Here is a 19,123-nt window from a genome sequence, read left to right as displayed (position 1 = left end):
GATATACGTGGGTCCTGAATGTGTGGATTGTGTACAGATGTTACATTTATTCAACCAGGAAAAGTGCCTCACTGAGATTAAAACTATCTTTCAACAGGTCGACATAGCAGCAGAACAATAGAACACAGAAGTTACCAAACATATAATGCTGACAAATCAATGATACAGATGTGATCAGAAGGACAAAACTAATAAAATAACGACACTCAATGACTGTTTACATGCACAAAATATTCTGTTTTTTGCCCTTATTCCTACTAAGCTGTTTACATGGCTAATAAACATGAATATTACACTTATATTCCCGTTTACAGCCGTGCATACTCCGATTAACGTAACCGGTGGAGGACTTGTTGGACCGAGCGAACACAGCCTCCCTCTTTCATTCCTTCAGCCACATTCTTCCCCGTTGTGATATTTGCACATATTCAAAAAACCTGCTAATATCCAAGTCTTTCATGATGTTTAAAAGTCGGTGTGTTTCTCCTTCTGACCAGAAATGTGGCCTTTTCTTTTGGGCATGCATCTCTACCCCAGCCTTGCAAACTGTTGACTAGTTGGTTTGTGTAAAACGCACAGAGCTGGCCGGCCAGGCAAGAGGCTGTGTGTCGCAAACTGACGTAAAATCCTCCCCAAATTGAGACGCATATTCTGAATGTGCTGTATACATGTTGGCCGTCAGTAGTCTGAAACATGGTCAGTCTCCTTCTGTCAATCCCACGAAGCCTAATTTCTACATTTTTGACTTTATGTGTGTGACAGAAACTAAAACCGCGAGCCTGAACGTGCATTGTTGATAAGATCGTCTCTTCCTTCTTCTCCTTTTCCCTCAGACTTCTTTTCATCTTCCTTGACATCTCTTTGTCCTCTCGCCTGGGGTATATCGATCTCACCATCTCTCTGTTCTAATCTGTTCTTGTCCGTCTCTCCATCGTCACCATCATCTCCATTCTGATCGCGATCTTTCTTTCCTCTGTCGTCTCATCTCCTCTTCCTCTTCTCTCTCCTCCTGCTATCTCTGAGTGAGTGGGTGTCTGGGAGGTTTAACAGGAGATTTAGTTACTTTTTTATTCTGTAATCTTGAGATTTCTCAATATGGAACATCTGAAGTCTGTCTCCTGTTCTCTCGTTCTCTACACACCGGTTTCATTATTGTGTTTATGGAGATGTCTGTAAGTAGATTACATTGCACCAAAACAGAGTCTAGCTGCCAAAGTGAAACATCTTTAAGAGTATGTAGGGGTGTTTAATCAGAATATTTGGAGGAAACAATGCATTCCTCATTTCTCTGTGTAATATAGTTCATCTCACAGTGGATATATTACTTCTTCTTTTTTTTTTATTTAATCTGCACAACTTTCTTTGCTGCTCTACGTTTTTGTTTTTACCACAATATTGCAGGTTTCAGGTGAATCTGTTTTGGGCGGTAAAATGATTCAATCAATAAAAACTTGATTTATTCTTGTGTTTAGTTGCTAAAAGCAGATACAATCCAATTTTAAACAGTAAAAAAAATGTAATGTGCAAAAACTCAGAGCTGGCGATGATGATATTATATACAACATTCTGCTTCTTCTAGTTTTATTTACAGGAGTGAAGACGCAGCGTCTGTGTTTTGCTGCCGCTCACCGTTACCTACCTCCACTCCATCTACAAAAATGTTGTTGCTCTATGTGAAGGCCAGCTGACAGTGTTAGTGAACAAGGCACAATTAGGACCATCTTATGTGGGCAACCCTGTGTCCTACAAAATTACGGACCAATACAACTAAACTGCATTCTCAATTAAGTTTTGAGGGAACTGTATTTTCTCCTGGATTATGGTCGCAGTTTTAAACAAATGGTTAACGTTGGAAATTGAAAGAAAAAACAAAAAAAACATGACACAACTACTTAGTTAGGTTTAGTAAAAACATGTTTTGGCTTAAAATGACTACTTTTGTTACGTTATTGTAACCCGTTCTCACTCCCAACTCGTCAAATACCACTGCTTGGTCAGTCTGAAAAATGTCCGAAACAAAAGATCTGAAAAATGTCCGAAAAAAAAGTCTGAAAAAAAAGATCTGAAAAAATGTCCGAAAAAAAAAGTATGAAAAATGTCCGAAACAAAAGATCTGAAAAAATGTTGGATTAAAAAAGTCTGAAAAAAAATATCTGAAAAAATGTCCGAAAAAAAAGATCTGAAAAAATGTCTAAAAAAAAAGTCTGAAAAAAAATATCTGAAAAATGTCCGAAACAAAATTTCCCCAAAAAAATATCTGAAAAAATGTCCAAAAAAAAGTCTGAAAAAAAATATCTGAAAAATGTCCGAAAAGAAAGTCTGAAAAAAAATATCTGAAAAAATGTCCGAAAAAAAAGTATGAACAATGTCCGAAAAAAAATATCTGAAAAAATGTCCAAAAAAAAGTCTGAAAAAAAATATCTGAAAAAAGTCAGAAAAAAAAGTCAGAAAAAAAAGTCTGAAAAAAAAGTCTGAAAAAAAATATCTGAAAAATGTCCAAAAAAAAAAGTCTGAAAAAAAATATCTGAAAAATGTCCGAAAAGAAAGTATGAAAAATGTCCAAAAAAAAATATCTGAAAAAATGTCCAAAAAAAAGTCTGAAAAAAAATATCTGAAAAAAGTCCGAAAAAAATGTCCAAAAAAAAAAGTCTGAAAAAAAATATCTGAAAAATGTCCGAAAAAAAAGTCCGAAAAAAAAGTCTGAAAAAAAAGTCTGAAAAAAAAGTCTGAAAAAAAATATCTGAAAAATGTCCCAAAATAAAAGTCTGAAAAAAATATCTGAAAAATGTCAGAAAAAAAAAGTCTGAAAAAAAATATCTGAAAAATGTCTGAAAAAAAAGTCCGAAAAAAAAGTCTGAAAAAAAAATCAGAAAAAAAAATCAGAAAAAAAAGATCTGAAAAATGTCCGAAAAGAAAAGTCCGAAAAAAAAGATCTGAAAAAATGTCCGAAAAAAAAGTATGAAAAATGTCCGAAACTAAATTTCCCCAAAAAAGATCTGAAAAAATGTCCAAAAAAAAGTCCAAAAAAAAAGTCCGAAAAGAAAGTCTGATAAAAAAGATCTGAAAAAATGTCTGAAAAAAAAGTATGAAAAAAAAGTCTGAAAAAAAATATCTGAAAAATGTCAGAAAAAAAAGTCTGAAAAAAAATCTGAAAAATGTCCGAAAAAAAGTCCAAAAAAAAAAGTCTGAAAAAAAATCTCTGAAAAATGTCCAAAAAAAAAGTCTGAAAAAAAATCTCTGAAAAATGTCAGAAAAAAAAAGTCTGAAAAAAAATCTCTGAAAAATGTCAGAAAAAAAAAGTCTGAAAAAAAATCTCTGAAAAATGTCTGAAAAAAAAGTCCGAAAAAAAAGTATGAAAAAAAAGTCTGAAAAAAAAGATCTGAAAAATGTCCGAAACAAAAGATCTGAAAAATGTCGGATAAAAAAAGTCTGAAAAAAATGTCCGAAAAAAAATATCTGAAAAAATGTCTAAAAAAAAAGTCTGAAAAAAAATATCTGAAAAATGTCAGAAAAAAAAAGTCTGAAAAAAATATCTGAAAAATGTCAGAAACAAAATTTCCCAAAAAAAATATCTGAAAAAATGTCCAAAAAAAAATATCTGAAAAATGTCAGAAAAAAAAGTCTGAAAAAAAATATCTGAAAAATGTCCGAAAAGAAAGTCTGAAAAAAAAATCTGAAAAATGTCCGAAAAAAAGTCCAAAAAAAAAGTCTGAAAAAAAATCTCTGAAAAATGTCCAAAAAAAAAGTTTGAAAAAAAATCTCTGAAAAATGTCAGAAAAAAAAAGTCTGAAAAAAAATCTCTGAAAAATGTCAAAAAAAAAGTCCGAAAAAAAATCTCTGAAAAAATGTCCAAAAAAAAAGTCCGGAAAAAAAGTCTGAAAAATGTCTAAAAAAAAAGTTCTGAAAAATGTCCGAAACAAAAGATCTGAAAAATGTCGGATAAAAAAAGTCTGAAAAAAATGTCCAAAAAAAAATATCTGAAAAAATGTCTAAAAAAAAAGTCTGAAAAAAAATATCTGAAAAATGTCAGAAAAAAAAAGTCTGAAAAAAATATCTGAAAAATGTCCGAAACAAAATTTCCCAAAAAAAATATCTGAAAAAATGTCCAAAAAGAAATATCTGAAAAATGTCAGAAAAAAAAGTCTGAAAAAAAAATCTGAAAAATGTCCGAAAAGAAAGTCTGAAAAAAAAATCTGAAAAATGTCCGAAAAAAAGTCCAAAAAAAAAGTCTGAAAAAAAATCTCTGAAAAATGTCCAAAAAAAAAGTCTGAAAAAAAATATCTGAAAAATGTCAGAAAAAAAAGTCAGAAAAAAAATCTCTGAAAAAATGTCCAAAAAAAAAGTCCGAAAAAAAAGTCTGAAAAATGTCTGAAAAAAAAGTCCGAAAAAAAAGTCTGAAAAAAAAGTCTGAAAAAAAATATCTGAAAAATGTCCCAAAATAAAAGTCTGAAAAAAAATATCTGAAAAATGTCCGAAAAAAAAAATCCGAAACAAAAATCCGAAAAAAAAGTCTGAAAAAAAAGATCTGAAAAATGTCCGAAAAGAAAAGTCCGAAAAAAAAGATCTGAAAAAATGTCCGAAAAAAAAGATCTGAAAAATGTCCGAAACAAAAGATCTGAAAAATGTCGGATAAAAAAGTCTGAAAAAAAAGATCTGAAAAAAAAATCTGAAAAATGTCCGAAACAAAAGATCTGAAAAATTTCCGAAAACATTTTTTCAGACTTTTTTGTCCGACATTTTTGAGATCTTTTTTTTCAGACTTTTTTTTCAGACTTTTTTTCGTTACATTTGGACGGACCGGGGACGGCGTGTCAATATACGCTCGTTAGTGTCCTTTCAAAATAAACTTCCGTTTTCACAGGAAGTTAGGATTAGGCAACACAACGATTTAGGATTAGGCAATGATCATGGTTGACATTAACTGCTACCATCCCTAATTAACTACGTCTGTACGAGGGACTACCAATGCTAACGAGGGATTTCCAACACCTAGTGACAATGTGGCAGCCTGGAGAATAACACTTCTCAATCACTGCCAAAGACATCAAGAGCTCCCAGCAAGCATTCTGATGCTGAAGGGACCAACGCACAGGCATCGATCACAGGGACGTCCCACACCAATACACATGGATGTACTGAGGAGAGATGCTGGACAGTGCTGGCTTTCCGATAGTTGTATTATCACTCTTTCCATCCACCACTATTGGTTTTCTGTTATCAGTCCTACTTGTATTAGCTATTACAGCTGCTAGACTGCTATTGTGGCTGCTTCTCTATCTATCTCTCTCTCTCTCTCTCTCTCTCTCTCTCTCTCTCTCTCTCACTCTATCTATCTATCCCCCCAGCCGGTCTCGGCAGATGGCCGCCCGCCCTGCGCCCGGTTCTGCTCCAGGTTTCTTCCCAGTAATCGGGGAGTTTTTCCTGGCCACAGTGCGCTTGGTGGATCCTGTTGGGTCTCTAAACTCTGGTGTACGGTCATAGACCTGCTCTATATATAAAGCGTCTTGAGATAACTTCTGTTGTGATTTGACGCTATACAAAAATAAATTGATTTGATTTGATTTGATTTGAACTTCACTGACTAACGACTCACGGGACTGACGATACCGACAAGTCACATGACTAAAGACTGACGTGACAAAATAAGTCAACATTACTTTTAGTTTAACACGGGACACGATCACCGGTCTCCTGGTTGAAGGTCTTGTGTTTGTTTTTGGGTTAGGTGGATTTACATTGGAGTTGGTTGAAAGCCCGGTTCGTCACATACCGTCGCTAAAGGATGCCTCCGTGCGTCGGTATCCGATGCTGAGGGGCGCTAACCAGTTGGCGGTATTTGACATGTTATAAGTAAAATAAATAAATAAATAAAATTAAAATAAGTAAATTATAATGAGTCAAAGATGACTTCTGGTTTCACATGTGACACAAACAGCGGTCTCGTGGGTGAAAGTCATCTGTTTGTTTGACCCATCCACTACCTCGTCATCCTCCCTACGTGACCTTCTGCGGACTATCATTACAAACATATTTGTGATGCGTCAAAAACAAATGTAATCTGCGACAAAATACACTTCCCTTGAAACATATTTCACAATGCAATTTTGTTGTCTGGGAACATGATTTTTGCATAGCAATTAGTTGATTTACATTTTGTTTTACCACTTTTTGGGGGGAATATCTTCTTAAACTTAAACTTAATTATTCTAAAAAGTTTGGGTTGAAATGTGTCTCCTATCATCCCAGCCAGAGCAACTAGAGACTAAAAACCACCCACGGGTTTGAATGTTACTTTACGGGGTTCACCTTTTGATGAACTGCACATGCCGGCTCTCTGGTTTCTTTGCCTTCCACTACGAGCAGCTGAGCTCTGACAGGCAGGCCTGTAACCATGAAGGAAGCTCATATAGGAGGAGGAAATTAATTTTTTGAAGTGACTGACAGACTCTTCTCCTCTTCCCTCTCTCTCTCTCTTCTTCTCCCTCCGCAGCCTGCCAGTCATCCTGTGCCACCTGTTCCAGCAGGTGGGACTGCCAGTCCTGTGGCTCCCGGCAGCCCCTGCTGAGCGCTGATAGCGGCGAGTGCCTGGCTTCCTGTCCTCCTGGTTCCTACCGGCACGACAACACACACTGTCGCAGTGAGTATCACACCCTGTCAGGTGGCTTAATGTGCCCTCTGGATGCCATTGTGGAGGTCAGAATGCTGTTTGGCTCAGATCCAACCGCTAACAAGGTGCTCAAACCGGGCAGGTAACACTGGAGAGGATGAAACTCTTTTAGCACTGAAGAAGTCTATGTAGTCAAATGTTTTCATTTCTCTGGAAGCTTTGCTAAAATTAGTTTTAAGATGAATGAGATTACGTTAATTCCGAAGACTCTTGTCAATAAAATAGTTTAATTTGTCAAATTTAATCTGAATGTGGAGGCTAATAAATCTAAATATGCTATATTTTGGCACTTGCAAAGTTAATAAACAGATCTTAAACAAAGGACATACAGTATATTTTCCCAACGTATCCTCATACAACGGTTCATATGATATTTTACGAAAAGTTATTCCTCATTTTTCCTGAGTTTTCTTACGAATGTCCAGCAACACAAGTCAATTTCCGCTCGTTTAATGCATACAGTCTTTTCAAAATAAACTTCTGTTTTCAACTTGGCTCGGTTTAGGAAAAGATTGTGGTTTGGGTCAATCTAACTACAGAAGTGACGTTACTTAAGTACAGAAATTATGTGACAAATCAACATTGATTTCTGGTTTCACACAGGACACAAACAGCGGTCTCCTGGGTGAAAGTCTGTGTTTTTAGACCCACCCATCCATCCCGACCTCCTCCTTACACGGCGTTTGTCGCTCTTTATACATCCTGGTTCACGACATGTATTAAATACACATTGGGATATACAGTATACAAATGACAGTGTACGAGAACAGCCTGATTTTCCACATATGAAGATTGAATGTATTGTCATATGTTTGATAATAAGCCTGCTGCCCTCCCGCGACCCGGCCCCGGATAAGCGGAAGTAAATGAATGGATGATAAGATCATTAAGAGTCACGTGTTGCAGGTTATACTACTTATTTCATATACATCATTTATTATTTAAGTATTACTCTTTTTTTTTACTTTTTTCCTGCATATATATGTGTGGTAAAATATATGTATAATAATTCCATATAATCTATAATATATACATCAGTATATGATCATGCTGGATATCCCTCTGTTTGAAAATGAAGTGGTTGCTAGAATCAATTATCCAAAGACCTCCATCATCATCGTGGCTCTAAAGAGAGACCAAACTGGCTGATGTGTATGAAGCCAGATGGATAAGATTCCTACTATCTTTTATCTTTATTTTTAAATGCTTTGTGTCTCCACTTCGCTCTACTTCTGTTATTTAATCCCCCCAAAAAATAGCAAAGAATCACATTTTGACATTAGAATCAGAGCCCTGATATCAAACTGTTGGCAGCGGGGCAGAAAGTGCATCCACAGTTCAGCAAACTAGCATTTTAACAGTTGGACTCCACAGTCGCTGCTTCACAGTGTTTCGGGAGCTTCACATAAACTCTGTGTGACTTGTTTTCCAGTGGATCGGTTCAGAATAACTTTGAGTGGATGTTCCGACTGAATATTTTACGAAGTGACGAAGGAGAGCACCGCCCCCGGGGGGGTCACAAGCATTACTGCGTCAGTATTGTGGATTTGCTGACTATACGTCTTAGGAAGTCCTTTTATTGCGTGTGCGCTGAACTGTTGCTGCACTTTAGCTCAATCTCCCCGACAGAACTGTGTGGAAAACTTACATTTTACTGTCTTTTAAAGCCGGTACAGTGAGTGCTTCAGATTTGTGTCAAGAATAAGCTTCTATTTTTTACATTTCTTCCAATATTTATCCCTCTCCTTCCTGCTACCGCTCGTGGTGTCTGCACACAAAGTCAGACACCAAGAATGAATGAATGAACTTTATTTATATATAAACTGGAAAAACAAAGTTTGGAAACTTTTGTTTGGTGGATTATTTCTCTGTTGTTACAATGCTAATGGTCATTGTATTTTACATCGTTGGAAAACCTGTTTATTTGCCTTCACAATGATGCCCAACTTGTAAGGATCATGTATTTGTGGGATGAGCAGCACAGCTGATTATGTGGGGAGCGCCCAAGAAAAAATTGCCAAAATGCTCCGTCAATGGTAAACAGTGTATTCTCCTGTTGGTGTTGACTCTTGTTTTGAGTTGTTTGGTGGATTGGATGATTGAACTCTCTATCAGTAACAAGGAACAAACAAGACATATTGGCTATTTTACACTTTATTCATTTAATACACCGTCAGGAGCCTCAGTAGCGGTGGAAGATCCATACGCAGCCACAACAGCCTGGCACCTCCTCCTCATGCTGGTCACCAACCTGGTCACACGTTGCTGTGGGATGGCGTTCCATTCCTCAACCAGGATTCGTTGCAGGTCAGCCAGCGAGGTTGTGTTGGTCACTCTAACACGTACAGCACGCCCAAGCTGATCCCACATGTTGAATTGGGTTGAGGTTTGGACTCTTGGCAGGCCGTTCCATTCTCTCTACTCCCACATTGTGGAGGTAGTCTGTGATAACCCTGGCTCTGTGGGGGTGAGCGTTGTTTCTTGGAGGATGAAGTTAGGTCCCAGATTGTGGAGATATGGGATCGCCACTGACTGCAGAATCTCATCCCGATATCTCACTGCATTGAGATGGTTGTGTTTCATTGTGTTTCTATTGTCTAAAAATTTGAGAAAATCATAAAAGACAGCTGCTATTTATAGACTTTTTTAAACAGATGTGTTTTGAATTGTCATTTACTGTCTATTGAGTCAGCAAGTGTTCTATATTTTTGGTACCAAGTGGCTAAAAATAGCATCCCCAAAAGGTTTTTGTGGTGACCTTGTCTGCCGTGGAGGATCATAAAACGATAGGGAGTCTGATATAAAAAGGAAGCCATTTAGTGCCTTAAAAACTAATCAGTGCTAAAAGATACAGGGAGCAGGTGTAGGTTGGGTAAAACAGGAAAGCTATGATCTCTCATTTTAGTTTTAGTTAAAACCCTGACAGTAGCATTCTCAATGGTCTGTAGTTTTGCAATGGCTGCTTCTGGTCCGTCAGTATATGGAGTATCACAGTAGTCAAGATGACTAGAAAGAAGAGCATGAACAAGCTTTTCAGCCTCTTGCTGGCTCAGTAGAGGTCTCAGCTTCGCTATATAGCAAATGTTAAAAGACAGTTTTGGTCAATGAATTAAAACGAAAACTAGACATTATGAAAACCAATTAGCACTTGAGAATTAATTTGGAATTGAAAATTAAATGGACTCGTAAATCCCAGAGTCTTTCTGTTGTTACTTCACTCAGCTGAAGCTGAAGAGTGAGTTTTAATATCATACGATACACTCTCTGCCTCCTGTCAGTCACTCCACACCCACAGGACAAAAACACAAAGTTTCTGCCAGGAAATAATTCCTTTAAAAACAAAACAAAAGGCTGTATTGTGAAATCACCTCCTATCTGTTTAGGGTGCCCTGGAGCTTTGTCACAGCAGTTCATTTCAAGCTGTGATTAAAGCACAACGTGCATACCGGTATTTTAAAACCTAAGTGAAGGTTATACAGTGATCAACCACTTCTAGTGATCAAAAAGCTTAGGACAGAATCATCCCTATACAAACGCTGTTTAAATAATTTGCTTATAGTAATCAAGTAGTCCACCTACAGTGTTCATTTGGGGTCTTTTCATACATGACAACATCTGGAAAAACATTTTAAAGCTACGTTAGACCAACGTCAGTTTAATTTTCGTTTTGCTTTTTATTTTTACTCCCTTGATACTTCGCCTCGCGGACCATCAAGAGCAAGGCAACCTTATACAACCATGTTCAGGGTTCATCAGGTTGATTGGATGATAAAAGACCTACTTCTAATGTTGATTAAATATTAAGATGCACCTCTGGAAGGAGAATTGATGACTCTGTTAAGATTTGATTGACTATCTACTAGATTTTGCCATTTAGTAATACTTCTAAATGAGTTTAGCGTGAGGTCAGAGAGTTCAGTGGATCGATGGATTTGTTTTGTTCATACTGATCTGCGGTAACATACGGTACAGCGGTAACCGCTTATAGTAATCACGTTACAGTGATCAATCGCTTATATGCATCAAAAAGCTTATGACAGAATCATCCTGATAATGCTGTTTAAATAATCTGCTTATAGTAATCAAGTAGTGCGCTTACAGTGTTCATTTTGGGTTTATTCATACATGAAAACATGTGGAACAACATTTTAAAACTACTTTAGATGAACGTCAGTTTAATTTTTGTTTTGATTTTTACTTTACTCTGTTGATACTTTGCCTCGTGGAGCGTCTGCTTTCCAGCTGGATACTTGAGGCTGTGTGGACGTTGATATCATGACGGAAAAAGAATTTCTTTGAAGAAAAAGCTAATGCGCACGGTGAAAGAAGCGGTGGTTGGAACCGCCCGCGTCTAGTGGATTGATAACGCCGGGTCAGGTAATGCCCCCAAGATGAAACTCTGCCGATCAGCTGAGCTCATGCAGACCGGCGCCTGTTTCCCTCCATGCCGCTACCGGGTGAGCGAGCGAAGAGCCCCGGCAAAGGGCCGCCGTTCTGCATGCACGCTCACGCTGCAGAGCCAGCCAAAGACGGCAATGCTTCACCCTTGGTGAGGGGAAAAGGCAGAAGAATTGGCAGCAAGCCAGTATAAATGGTGAAGCTGTCCATTTCATAACTTCATGTAATAAATATACAAATGTCAATTAGATGATAATCTTCATTAGAAATGATGCACAACAGCAAAAATTAGGTTATAATAATCATCTGCTTGTAGTGATCAATTTGACCCAGACAGATGTGATCACTATAAGCGGTTACCACTGTTCAATCAGGGGTGCACGAGTGACCCAGGAGCAAAACATACACCCACAGCTGCCGAACAGTTCATAACAGGCTCGTTTAATAATAAATATAATACAATAAACCAGCATTTCTTCTTGTGTAAGGTTTTAAAGACCAAACCACAGGAGAAGTGAACCAGATATAGACACAATAAATACGACAGCTTACAGAAACACATTCATTCTTTGTTTTATAACCTAACGAGAGTCTCTGTAGTCTGAACGCTGGATAAAACCAAGAAGGGAGGCTAGATCCCTCTGCACACAGTACTAATGCAGGGCAAATACACAACGAGGGCTTTCTGCATTGACTGTTACTCAACCAATCTACCTCGAAGGTCTCCCAGCGCTCTAAAGCCCGGACCAATAAATAAAACCCGTGGCTCAGTGAGCTAAACCCCTGTGGGTATGCTAATACACTCCGAACAGTTTAGCCGAGCGCCTCCATCGAGTGGGGAAGACCTGCTGTGACTCCTGGGGATGATGGGTAGAAATAGAAAGAGAGAGAGAAAGAGAGAGAGAGAGTAACCACAATGTGATTACAGTCCGGTTCTGCAGCTCAATTTCACACCTTAATGAATATTGTCAGGAGGATTGGAAATTCCAGACCTCCCGGTGCACAAAGCTCCTTGGACGACCTTAAACAGGATCCACAGCAGCAGCAGCAGCAGCAGCAGCCGTCGTCAAAGAGAGCCAGCTCTGTTTTATCTTGCCTCCATCCATCCAGCTTTATGTACTGTATACAAACCCATTGTGGAAATCCCACATCATACATTTATGCTGCCTCTGTCATATATACGCTGGCGGCATCCATTGTAGAATTCCCCTCTCATGCATTAATCCAACATCTACCCTGCATTAATACCGCAGATATCTCATTCTCAAATGTTGCACAGTAAACGCAAATTAAGGCTGCGGTTGCTGCAAGAAGTCCCCTGTCATGCATTCATCCTGAATCTATACAGGTTTAACTTCAGTATTTTTCAACCTGGACGAGGGCTGCTCGATTATGGCAAAAATCATAATCACGATTATTTAACATGATTACTCATCGACTTTGGAAACGTGTGCATTTAGTACAACGTGCATTTAGAAAGAACATTTTGTAGCTTACATTTTAAAGTTAAATGCATCAATCTGGTGCACTTTGAGAGCAAAATGAAGAGGCTAGATCACATAAGTTATATAAGGGCTGTCAATCGATTAAAATATTTAATCGTGATTAATCGCATGATTGTCCATAGTTAATCACAATTAAGCACAAATTAATCTCGCATTTTTTTATCTGTTCAAAATGTACCTTAAAGGGAGATTTGTCAAGTATTAATACTCTTATCAACATGGCAGTGGACAAATATGCTGCTTTATGCAAATGTATTTATATATTTATTATTGGAAATCAATTAACAACACAAAACAATGACAGATATTGTCCAGAAACCCTCACAGGTACTGCATTTAGCATAAAACAATATGCTCCAATCATAACATGGCAAACTGCAGCCCAACAGGCAACAACAGCTGTCAGTGTGTCAGTGTGCTGACTTGACTATGACTTGCCCCAAACTGCATGTGATTATCATAAAGTGGGCATGTCTGTAAAGGGGAGACTCGTGGGTACCCATAGAACCCATTTATATTCACTGATCTGGAGGTCAGAGGTCAAGGGACCCCTTTGAAAATGGACATGCCAGGTTTTCCTCACCAAAATCTGGTGTAAGTTTGGAGCGTTATTTAACTTCCTTCGCGACAAGCTAGTATGACATGGTTGGTACCGATGGATTCATCAGGTATCTTCACTGTAGCTTTAACATTGAGCCTTCTACAACCTAAAAATCGCAAATTGCGTTAATATATTTTTGGTTGATAAATGTCGCCATTCAACGTATCTGTGGTTTGCAGAAACGTCCAATGCCAGAAAAAATTCTGCTGACTGGGTTTATGTAGCTAGTCAGCTGACCATTTATTTCAACCTCCAGCTGGCTGTAATGAGAGCAAAGCCCCTTTTGGTTTTTCCTGAGCAGTTTCTCCTGGAGACGGAGGAAACGTGCAGCGGTGGAAAGTGGGACTCACTCCCAATCACTGTGACTGTAAATCAGTAGGTGATTAGGTCGAGGCTATTAGGGTGGATTTAGCCTGAGTGAACTCCTATTCCAATACTTGTTTATGGTTGGAAAAATGAAGGAAGGAATGAGGGAAGAGGTGGAAGAGAGGCAGAGGAGGTGAGAGGAGAGCTGACAGCAGTTATTAGGTGTTCAGAAGGTGCTGGAGACAATTAGGGCGGATTGTATTATTTCTTGGCAGAGGACCAGGACCACCCAGAGCCCGATCCGTCCCCGGAGGCCTCCGTGGGGTTTCTGTGAATGCCTCTGGCTCGTGACTGAAGGCTTTACTGCGTCGGCTTGTGCACATATTCAAAGTCAGCTTGTTAATAATTATGAGAGGCGTTGTACTGAAGATATTATTCTCTCTTCTTCCCCTCTCTCTCTCTCTCTCTCTCTCTCTCTCTCTCTCTCTCTCTCTCTCCTTTTTTATGTCCTCTTTAACCCACTTCTCCTTCCCCTGTTTCTCCTCCAGTCTCTAATGGCTCTGTGAGATAGACTCGGTTGGCTTGTTGCACAAACTGCTGCTCCCGACTGGATGTTTCACTAAATCAAAGTAAAATAAACTAGGTCCCATTTTCAGTGTTGTCTTCTCAGATACATCCCACTGTTACTAATGTTTTCATTTTTAAACACACCAGTTGTTCTCACTTATTCAGAAACACAGGCTGCGTGAAATATGAATATTATTCAGGTGCTGAACTGTGATTTCTGTCTCCCAGAGGAGTTGTAACACTGTTATCTGCTCCCTCTGACATGTTTTCTTTAATGCATCATTTTGATCCCAAACATGTAATAAAGAAGAGATATAAAAGGTAGCAGTCGACAGAGTTACAAGTCCTTCAGGAGACAGAAATCATAGTAACATCACCTCTACAGATGCACATATTAAACGTCAACTCGTCTTCTCACCTAAACATTAAACTCCTCTGAAATGTATGTTGAATGTTTTCTGATCTGTCTGGAGTGTTTAGGCACATAAAAAGGTCACTATATCTTTACAGTAGTACATGAGACAGGTAATCTGAAAGAAATCATGTTCCTCTGTATCCTCCTGTGTTCCTAACTGCATCTGCAAGATTTCACAGACCGGAGGAAAACAAGCAGTAAGAGCTGATCTGGAGTCTGCTGTCTATGAGAGCCGGCTGTCAATTACTCGCAAACTCCGACCAAACGGTCAAACTAGGCAGCGCTGATCAAATATGTAAGGGATAATGTACAGCGAGCCGGTCATTGTTGTGAAAGCATCCCCGACAGGGCGATGCTGCACACGGAGGGGTGCACCCTGACGCAAAGCAGAGGGGTCTCTCATCGCCCTGAAGGGGATTCTTTCACAACAATGACCCACTAGCTGTATATTATCCCGCTTATTACACGGCTACTTACTGAAGAAATCAATAATTTGACACAAAAACGGTCCTCCAGAGTCCGACATCAGAGCTGCGCCCATAGCAACGGTCTGTTATAAAGAAATTAGAGACCGCAGAACGCCGTGATTGACCAATCAGAATCGACTATTCAACACAGCCGTGTAATAAGAATCAATATTCTGTTACGTTAATGCCTATTTCTGATGATTCTGAAAACATTTGAGGAGAGAAATAGACATTAACGTAACAGAATATTGATTCATATTTAACAGCTGCCTCCGTTGAGGCAGCCAAAAACGTTCTGCCTACTGAAGCTTTAATCTGCCTTCTGAATTAGTTTGTCGAGCTTTTAATGCTGACAGACGTCTTTCTTTCATTCATAAAGACTCTGTGAGATTACATGAAGGCAAACCTTCTTTTGAGAGCCCTATTCTTACTCCGTTCATCTCTGAAAATAAACGCTGCTGTCGGCTTTGATACAATGTTTTTATTCACGGTGACTTCGCTGCTGTTGTATCATGACCCCTCATTCACACTCCACCTGAGAAGAAGAAGAGCTTTTCAGAGAGCCATATTCTATTTATTCTCTCAACTAGAAAACCTTTTGGCATTGATAGCTGCTTTTGTTAGTTCTGAGAGGATCTTTGCTTTGTGAAATCTCAAGAAAAGCCGTGACAGATTTAATCGATATTAGCTATTTTTTTCTGCCTCTGTTACCTGGATTTTTGCATTTCAGTTTTGCTGTGAATGTGGCAGTCAGGAGCTGAAGGCAGCCGTGTGAACAGCACAATTTCAGTGGCTCCCTGCCCGTTTTCCAAAAACCCTCACTATAGTGGTATAAAATGTGGACCTACTCATAGAGCCATTGTTGGAGATCTCTTTCTTTACTCCTGCATGCTTGCTGAGCAAATTCTGCAGTTCAGCTTCACCAAGAAACATTTAGAAAATCAAATTTGGTTCTTCATCCATGCTGTTTAGTAGCCGAAAGGAACAGCGTGCAAGCTAGATGCTTTTTTTTTGTGCAATATTGTCCGTATTGTAGTCAAAGCCACGTCTCTTTTCTCACATAAAAGTGGAGATATCGCCGTCAGTGATCAGGTATCAGAATAAATATTCACATGCAAACCTGAGTCCATTCCAATAACGGGGATTTTCAGGAAAAAAAAGCTCCCATTTTTATATTTATTTTTTATTTATTTCACTCTTCTCGTCTTCACAAAGCAGCTTTCTCCGTGCTCAGTTTAATTGCTGAATCTCTCATCCCATCTCGTTTTATCACTCGAGGTTTGGGGGGCTGTGAACCGCGGCCACAGTAATCGTGTCCAACCCCCCCCTGCTCACACACTCGCCCCGCCCGTCCCAGAAGGACAGAGAGCAGAAGATTATCCGCTGCACCGTGTGACTGTGCATTCATCTCAACCTCGCCTGGTTTATGCAGAGTAGGCTTTAGAGGAGGCTTTTTGGCAACTGGCCTGCTGGGATTACATTTGCTGATAACTTTGCGCTTCAGGCTGCACAGAAAAATAAATTGCTTTCCCGCGAGGGGCAAGGTAAAGGACGTGTAATCCCCTTGTTGGACATAACCATTTTTGGAGGGGGAGTGTTTATATGTGTGTTTGTATGTGTGTGTGTGTGTGTGTGTGTGTGTGTGTGGAGTGACCCACTCATATCACGTCTTTTACAGAATGCTTGTAGATGCATGTTGTGTCTTTTTTTGCTTCATCTGCAAGAAGAATAGTTTAGTGTCCAGCTCTTGCAGAAAGGGACAGTGGTTATTATTTCAAAAGATGTTTGAACTTTCTTTACAAATCAGTGTTAATTTTGGCAGCTATTTTAGATTTAGTCTTTGTCTGAGTCTTAAAACATAAATGCTTATTAGTTTTTGTCACATTTTAGTCATTTAATCCTCTTTACTTTTTGTCGACGACAACTCGAAAAGTTTTAGTTGCTGAATTACATTTTAGTTAACTTTTAGTCCAAATGTTTTCTCTCTTCATTTTGTCAGGTATTTTTTTTATTTAGTTTTAGTAGTCCTGTTTTGAATGTGCTTTTTTAGTCATCAGATTATATTGAATATTTCAGTCAATCTAGTCTAGCCAAACCAATCATTTTAGTCATTCTTATTCCACATCAAATGTTATCTTAATCTGTTGAAAAACGTGTTGAATGATGAAGAATGCAGCTTTGCAGTAACTCCGAGTCCTGCCGACTGAGCTCATTAGTGATGCGTGGGTCAGTTGCACCCACCAGTGCGTTAAGAGAGCCAAGCCGCCCACCCAAGATGCAGAAATATACATATAGACAGTACATATAAAACCCCAACTTTATGCATTATAGTAGCTCAATGCATTGTGTGTGTGTTTGAGACAGAGAGAGGGGAAGAGAAGGTGCAAGGTGACAAAAATAACGAGATTTCGGTAAAGTTTTATGTTTTTAAACTACATTTTAGTTTCGTCTTTTTTCGTAAACGATATTGCATGTTTAATATCGTCACTGTTAGTGTTTAATGTCGGTGCCGTCTCATCATCGTCTTGTCTTGATGAACATATTTCATCATAGTTTTCGTTAACACAATTAACACTGTTACAAATGTGTGAATGTGCAGTTTAATGAGGAATTAATGCATGATAGGTGCCAGATAAATGACTGTACTGTTAGCGAGTCTCTGACAGCGTACTTACCATCTAATTTTAGCGTGAAGGTATCATGGACCCTCTCTTGATCTTCAGCTCTCTGAGAAGAAGAAGAAGATGAGGTCAGCTTTAAAGAAACACATTAAAATTGAACAGATGAAAAAAGGCTTGAGAGAAACAGAGAGAAAGAGAGATGACAAGAAATCCAAACTCGAGAACGGCCAGAGGGCTGGGGACAGAGAGAAGAGAGCATCATGGGAAAAGAGAGAGAGAGAAAGAGGCACAACTTCAGAAGCTGAGAGAGAGAGAGAGAGAGAGAGAAAGAAGATAGACAGGGAAGTGATGACAATGAAATAGGGAAGGAGCTGAGGAGCACGGAAATTGAAAAGTGGTCCAAGAAAGTATTTCACCTGTCATTCTACCTGTCACATCGGTTCCAACCTTCACTGGCAACTTTAACCCTTTTCACACAGAAGTGAAGAAGAAACTTTACTCCTCAGTAAGCTGAGGGAGTTCTGAGAGTTTGTCATTCATTCGAATCCTTTGCAATTGCCTGATTGCAACGTACAGGAACTCAGTTTTTGGGAAGTTTTAGCCCTCTAACTACTACTGCCATCCATATTTCACAGTTTAATATGAAATTTGAGATTGATTTCCTCCCTCCCAGGCAGCCGCTGGTTTGCATGCATATCAGTGCAGAATGAAAATTAACTTGCAGAGACTTGAAACCTGCATGAGATAGGTAATCAATCACAGAGAACAGTTGCTGTACTGCAAACCACGGAGACGTTGAATGTGGACGTTTTTGCATTCGGTCAGAGCAAGTGTCGTAGTACAAGAGCGATCGTTATTGAAAGTTACGTGGTATAATACAACACAGTCTCACGGCAGTTCGTGAAATAGTCACGCAATTTAATCTATTTGATTTGTGTACATTGACAGGGATTTACATTTTATTTCGTGACCTTCAGCACGACTTTCACCAATGTATTTTTCATGCTTTTTCCTGCGAATGTTCAGCAACACGTGACGCACGTCTTTACAAAATAAAACTACTTAGTTCATTTTAGGAAAAGATCGCGATTTGGGTTAAAAAAACACCGGAAGTGGCATAACTTAAGAACGGAAGTTATGTGACAAAATACTCAGTTAGCCTTAGGAAAATATTGTGGTTTGGGTTAAAATAATAACACATAAATAATAATTTAAGTACGGAAGTTACGTGACAAATAAATCAACTTTGACTTGTGGTTTCACACGGGACACGAACAGTGGTCTCCGGGGTTTTTTAACTCACCTATCCACCCCGACCTCCTCCCTACGTGGCGATCGCTGCTCTTTATACTGTTTATACTTCCAATTCACATTTACGTGGATGACTAATGAATTGATTTCGTGCTGACCAACACAAACAAAAATGGAAAATTTGTCGCTATGTACACGAATCAATATATTACATTTTGTGACTATTTCACAAACTGCTGTGCAACTGGACTGAATAATAACAAGTGCAACAAGCGAGAAAGTCCACTGAGGGCGGGACTTTCACTCAGGAGACCACTGTTGGTGT

The 19,123-nt window shown here is 38.7% G+C and overlaps 1 protein-coding gene across 3 annotated transcripts in view; it reads left to right on the top strand.

The window, feature by feature from the left end:
- The window catches only part of fras1 (Fraser extracellular matrix complex subunit 1), a 314,451-nt gene that overhangs the window by 136,322 nt on the left and 159,006 nt on the right, over positions 1–19,123 (top strand). For all 3 annotated transcript variants that reach the window (XM_037777425.1, XM_037777424.1, XM_037777423.1), the window contains exon 13: positions 6,491–6,637. In XM_037777425.1, coding sequence (XP_037633353.1) covers positions 6,491–6,637 — 147 coding nt within the window. The remainder of the gene's footprint in view (positions 1–6,490; positions 6,638–19,123) is intronic.

The sequence above is a fragment of the Sebastes umbrosus genome, chromosome 8 (genome assembly GCF_015220745.1).
Source record: "Sebastes umbrosus isolate fSebUmb1 chromosome 8, fSebUmb1.pri, whole genome shotgun sequence".
Taxonomy (NCBI): Eukaryota; Metazoa; Chordata; class Actinopteri; order Perciformes; family Sebastidae; genus Sebastes; species Sebastes umbrosus.
The sequence above is the reverse complement of the archived record's forward strand: the minus strand, read 5'-3'. Positions and strand labels throughout refer to the sequence as shown.